The sequence below is a fragment of the Nanorana parkeri genome, unplaced genomic scaffold (assembly GCF_000935625.1).
Source record: "Nanorana parkeri isolate BGI_ZX_2015 unplaced genomic scaffold, ASM93562v1 scaffold338, whole genome shotgun sequence".
In the NCBI taxonomy this organism is placed as follows: domain Eukaryota; kingdom Metazoa; phylum Chordata; class Amphibia; order Anura; family Dicroglossidae; genus Nanorana; species Nanorana parkeri.
The window spans coordinates 493242-499839 of record NW_017306606.1 but is presented as its reverse complement, the minus strand read 5'-3'; the positions used below and the strand labels follow the sequence as shown (position 1 = coordinate 499839).

The 6598-nt window shown below is 40.5% G+C and overlaps 1 protein-coding gene across 1 annotated transcript in view; it reads left to right on the top strand.

The window, feature by feature from the left end:
• The window catches only part of CUNH10orf53 (chromosome unknown C10orf53 homolog), a 22770-nt gene extending 17656 nt beyond the window's left edge, over positions 1-5114 (top strand). Inside the window, exons 2-3 of the mRNA XM_018558421.1 lie at positions 2841-2960; positions 5028-5114. Coding sequence (XP_018413923.1) covers positions 2841-2960; positions 5028-5092 — 185 coding nt within the window. The 3' untranslated portion in view covers positions 5093-5114. The remainder of the gene's footprint in view (positions 1-2840; positions 2961-5027) is intronic.
• Positions 5115-6598: the final 1484 nt, after the last annotated feature.

The window sequence follows — 6598 nt, the reverse complement described above, 5'->3', positions numbered from 1 at the left end:
GAGGTACTCTTTAAGGTGATGCTGGGGGTCCAAAAGACCCCCAGTGTCACCTTTACACTGGAAATAAGCTATTGAAGTGCAGATCGCACTTCAATAGCTTATAGCTGGGCTGCAGGAGCCCAGAACTGACAGCCCAGGGACCGGAAGTGATGCAATCTGCATCGCTCCCGGTCCCATAGAATGGGGAGGGGATCGATGAACGGAAGTTCGTTGACCTCCTGTCCAGCTCCCCGCGGACACCACGGACACCGGTCCCGGGCCCGTAGGAGGGGCAACGGAGCCCAGGAAGCAGGTCGGCGATGTCCGGAGGGGGACACCGTACACTGTACGTCGTCAGTCACGAAGGGGAACATTTTAGAAATTTCCCCTTGCAATGTCACCTGGTATAAAGGGCTGCTTATTTTGATGAATGTTGGTGAAATCAAAATCAGAAATTCCGACAAAATTAAGATCGGCAAAACCACCCACTTATCCCTATATATATTCATCTTTTCCATGAGTGAATGCGGTTTATAGATGATGTAAATTATATATAAGTAATGTAATATTATAGCAGTGGAGGGAATGATTTAAAATGGAGTAAATCCTAACACTGGGTGAGATATATACCACATTTATGCTTTAAGGGATAAAAGGATTCCTTTTAAAACTATTATTCTGATCTGATTCTGAGATACATTTTAAATAAATGGATTTTGAATAGCGTATTACCTAATTGTCTCAGTTGCCTAATGCAAAAGCTTGATTATGTCTCAGTTACAGTTTTACTAAACAAGAACTCATTTGGTTTTCAGCAGAGTGGTCAGTCTTGAAATTATGGCATGTATTTAGTCCATGGGATGATGACACTTTGTTTTAATACTGATTTACCAAAATATATTTGTTCCAATAAAAGTGCAAAAAGAAAGGTTTATTATTGCTGTGGCTATTGAAATCCAGTGCTTGTTCAGCTTAGTAGTAGTCTGCCAGTTTAAATATACTTTGTGCTGTTCACAAGGCATGGGTGTGCGCCTACTTACCCTTCAGATATTACATGATCATAGCATGACAGTAATCAAATACTGGTTTTGGTGCAACTTTTTAATAAACAAAATCAGGTCAAACTCTTGAAGAGACGATCAAATGTCTAGTAGATCATATGTTAAAGCAGCCTTTCTCAACCAAGGTGCCTTTTAGCATCTTCAGGGGTGCTTCAAACTATTTGCACAGTGTCATGTCTTTCCATGGTGCAGACAGGAATCTGAGGTGAAAGGGTAGGGACTTTGATATAAAATGGGAGCTTTGATGTAATGAGGAGGGCTCTGCTGTTAAAGGGGTGCTCCTGATGTTAAATGGAACTTCTGATGTGAAGGGGTTGGGGCTACTAATGTGAAGAGAGGTTTTTTGATGTGAAAAGAGCTCTTGATGTAAAGGGGGGGGGGGGGGTGGGCTCTGATGTGCAGAGGGCTCGTCATAACAATGGGTGCTTGTAATAGAAGGAGTTCTCAGATGTTAAATGAGCAGGCTCTGGTGTGAAGTAGGGCTCCAAGTATGAGAGGGAAGATTCTGATGTGAAACGAGGTCTCCTGATGTAAAGAGGGACTCTGATGTTAAAGGAAGGATTCTTATTTTAAAGTGGGCTTTTGATTTAAAGGGGAGACCCCATATTTTTGTGTGTTTTTTGCATGTAGCCCTCATATCTGGAATAAGAGTCTGGTATGACTTTTGGGAAGGCCACACATCATTTATATACATTATTACATTTACAATTTAGACTGGGGTGACTCGGGATTTTGCATAATTTTAAAGGGTGTCATGATTAAAAAAAGGTTGGAAAATGCTGTGTTAAAGGACACCTGTTGTTAAAAATATTGCATTCTGATAGCTGTCTGTGGTTAACGTTTATGTTTAGCAGTGTTCTAGTGACAACTCTACAATTTTGTATTTCTCATCACTTTCTGTCTCGGTGACAATGGTCGCCAGTAAAAATAGAGAGGATGAATCTCCCTAACACGTGGCAGTAATAAAAACTTGCAAGGGGTTATTTTAAATGTTTTTATTTATATTCTTTTCTCCACCTATACATTCAGATCCAGCTGTCCAGCAGAGGTGAGGTGACAGGAGCTGGAACAAACCATGACAGCGCCAGATAAATAAACAGTAACTTCTTACACTGTTATAGTTTGATCCATGTATTAACTGCATACAGTTAATAGCACATAGGGATAGTTGCCATTTTGTCATTAATTTCAATGTAACAGCTAAAAATGTTGAGTTATAGTCTAATTGTTAGTGCTCCCTTATTTTCTTGATGCATACTGTCAAAGTCCATGGTATGGTATCAGGTCATGCACAGTGTCATCTTCTCTGGTGTCTAGTGATTTGCAGTACCAATTCCCAAGTATATCTAGTTGTAGGAATAGCCCAGCTCCTTAGCATACAAAACCTGGGAATTTCTAAGCAAGACAACCTGTAGGAGCATTGTTAACACACTAGCGATAATGAGAATACGTGATCCCAAGAAGCCATGTTATTCCTTTTTGGAGATCTTCTGACATTGAAACATTTCCTGAGGAAGGATTGTTTAATTTTCCCTCAAGAGATGGCTGCATTCTGTTCACAGTTTGTTCATTAAAAGTAAATGTCACCCCTGTCCCCAGAAAGTGACAGTAACAACAGAACAAGTAGTGCTGTCCCTTATTTTGAATTACACCCTTTAATGGATAGAGTAGATCATCATTAAACTCTGTAAGTATAATTTCACACTATTTTCCTGATAATGGCTAACAAAGTACAACACATTACCACAATTTCTGTGTAACCAGCGGTTCAACTAAACGGCCATGTTTATTTATTGACAGCTGTGCTGGCCTTCGATGGACACAGTGTTGTTCTAGAAGAGATACCACATCTGAATGCTGTGGAGCTCATTGTAAATGGAGAGACTATATTTCAATGTAACATCAAAGAGCTTGAATTTGGTAAGGAAAATGCAATCATTTATTCAAGTGTAACTCCGCTTTTGTTGAGAAATAAACAATCCCCTCTGGGTGATTAATGTACATTGCAAGGATTTTAACAAACAGATTCCTACCTTTTTTCTGTTCTGAAGAAATAACTGTTTGTTCCATCATGTCCTTTCCACACTGATCCCTGAATGGGAGGGTCTGGGATCGTTATAATCACCTGGTGCACTTTCTGTGTTGCAATTAGCGATGGAGGGAACTCATTTCACCGAAGCCTGCTCAAAACTGTGACCGTCATTCTCTCCCTCCTGGCCGAATTAATTGCCACAGGCGCATTCCCTGCCTCATAGCTACATGTCACAAAGGGGTGAGGAATGCCCCGCCATTACTAATTAGGCAGGGAGAGGGAGGCTCACAGTTTTGAGTGGGCTTGGGCAAACATTTACACCAAGCCCCAGCTCATCACTAGTTCTAATAAGGAAAGTTGCAGTGTCAGCATCCCTTAGGTAGTGATTAACCCTTAAGTAGTATCTCAACAAAAATGAAATTGCCAGGGATGCCTAACATTTTTCTTGCATCTTAGTGCAGACATCTGTCAAAATCAGTCAGACAATCACAGAAGCAGCAAATTACATCTCTGAGAACGTTCTGCACACCAGTTGTGTACAGAACACCTCCTAGTCGCCAAATTGCATGGAATTGTTTGACAGATTTAGAAAATTACAGCTGCTACAGTTTTAAATGGAAACCTCTTACCCCACCGGTAAGAGGTCTAAAGGGGGTGGGAGGGAGTGACAATTTTTGCTGCTAGTCTAATGTGGTGCTGCTTTCTGCAGCATTTTCCTGTGAGTCTATGATGGATAAAAGACTTCCTCTGCTGTGTGGGCACTGGGCTGGTAAGTAGTCTGAAGGAACAGGAGGGAGTGAGCATGGATGCTGCTGGTCTGATGTCTCTACTCTCTCCAGCATTCTAGGTCTGACAACCAGTCGTTCATGCCCTGATGGCACAGAAAGTGGGTAAATGATACTGGCCTGGAGGAGGGAAAAAACCTTTAAGTGTTACTTAACCGCAACATAGACAAATCAGGTCCTGCCAGATAGGGTTGTGACATATAAATATAAAACATATCAATTAAGAATGACATGCCAATGCACAAGAACAGTAGCCAGCTTTGTAGTGCATTGGCAGGCCATTCAATTAAAATGTAATGCACACTAAGATGTGTGCGGCACCGCAGCACAACAAAGCGGAAAAGTGTGAGGAGACCTTACTGGGACTGTTATAGCATTGTAACACCATGTAAAATATAGGACACCTTGGGCACAGAGTGGAGGAAGAGTGAGTGTGGGTATGGTGCTTCAAACAGTAGGAGTGGCTTAAAGGCGCATATCTGTCAAAAATAAGTCAGGCAACTGGACTTGCTGTATTTTTCTTGAAGACGTTTCACTGGTCATCCAACCAGCTTTCTCAATTCAGAATTCTGAATGTTAGAATGGAATATTTTATTCACTACTAAGTTGCTTTAGTGTTTAGGCATTCAAATATTTATGAATGATATACGTGCATTTGAATGACAGTTTTTGGGTATAACATTTCATGTAAATTCTGTTGTAAAATAGCCTACATACAGAACACTTGTGGAAATTATATCATGTAGAGATTTGTTTACGTGCATTGTTTGTAATTGTCAACGCTGGAAGACATTTTTGCTTAGAACACATGCAGACGCTGCTTCCTGCATAGTAGTGCTGTACAATGTTGTACCTTGCTGATCCTTCTATATCATAGCAAGTCTTTCAGACTGTGTAACTGGAAACAACAGTCTTTCTGCAGTCTCTAATGATGTGAAACACTTAGTGCTCCTACTACCAAAGATTAAGTCATTTTTTTCCTAGGCCTTTGATCACATAAGGAAGCTCTGGAGACATTTTTTTGCTCCTGGCAAAACCAAGGTACTGTTTGGAATTTGCTAATGTGATTGTATGGCCAACCAGTTTATGTAAAGCATGAATTTAATTTAAACTAAACACATAGAAACAACCAGTGATCACTTCCTCTGTGCTGCAATTTTACTTTTGCAGGAGGTGACGGACTGCTGGACCCACTTTGTGAAGATGCAAGACAAGCTGTGCTGAGGGCTTACTAATAAATATGTTTTATCTGCCTGCTACCCGAAGTTCCCCATCTAACTCTATAACCAATTGCTTTCCAGAAACTAATGTGCTGAATTTACAATTACATTTGGGAATAAAAGTAAGCTTTTATAAACACTTTTCTAGTGCAGTGATATTTTGGATGTACGGATGTACGCCGGAGAACCTTTTACCATACACAGAACTTCAAAATGTCAGAATTTCCATCATTGGTAAATCACATAGATCGGACTCAGAACTCACTGTGCAAATGTCGGAACTACAAATTGCCAAATTACCGCAATGAACTTTTAAGATGTGTACTGTCATCTTGCCCTTGCAAGCATTATTTATTGATTTTCTTCTTTTTATGTTTTTTTTTGCTCAATTTTCCAGTACAATTTGTATGTTCAGTAAAATTTGTATAAAACAGGTTTTTTTTTTGTTGGTTTTTTTACTGTGCGAGTAGTAAAAATATGGAATTCCCTTCCACAGGCAGTGGTATCCGCTGATGGCGTAGATAAATTTAAGAAACTTCTAGACGAGTTCGATCAGTCACTAAATATACAAGGATATGGGAAGTGTTAAATATATATATTATATATATTCAACCTCACCTACTATGTCACTGTACCCCTAATAGTCCAGATTCAAGCTCTTTTGCATTCCCAAAGCTCTGCTGAAGGAGATCCATAGGAACTCCTGAAACATGTTGGTTTCCTTTATAATAAGACAAATAAAATTACTCTGGACAACTAACCCTGAAGTGGCATTCTCTCATGTTTATACCATATTGTTACAAGAACCTTGTTGCGGCTTCTGTACGCAGAACTATTCAGGTGTCAAAAACTCATGCAACCAGAATCGTAGCAATAACAAAGGAGCCAGCCACTCTAATTCCACCATATTGTGACTCTATCACAGTAATCTACTTGTACACATAGTTACATAATTTCATAGTTGTTGAGCTTGAATAAAAACACAGGTTCATCGAGTTCAACCGATGTAAATGTGTGTGTATGTGTGTGTATGTGTTACTAAGAGAGCCTGTACCCCTGAATATCATGCTCTCTGAGGAACGTATCTAAAAGATTCTTGAATTAGTCAATACTCTTAGTTGAATCCAACGTCTGTGAAGACAGTTCCACAATTTTACAGCTCTCACATTAAGGAATCCCCATCGCAGTTTAAGATTAAACCTATTTTCATCTAATTTCAGATGGTGTCTTCTTGAGTCTGGCCACTGAAATGGTTATACCAAGAACATAGCTGCTGCTGCAGCTGTGTTCTTGGTATTAGTGTAAACAGCCGGCGATTGCTGTGAAGATACAAGCGATCCACCAACTATATAGCTGCAAGATCGCTTGTACCAATCAGCGAAGTGTGCTCTCCGCTGCCGGCTGCCCCAGGCTCCGCTGTCCCCCGTGCGGGCCCGGGACCGGCACAGCAGCCCTCCCTTTAAAGATCTCTCCTCCGATCACTGGACCGGAAGTGATGTGTATTACATCACTTCCGGTGTC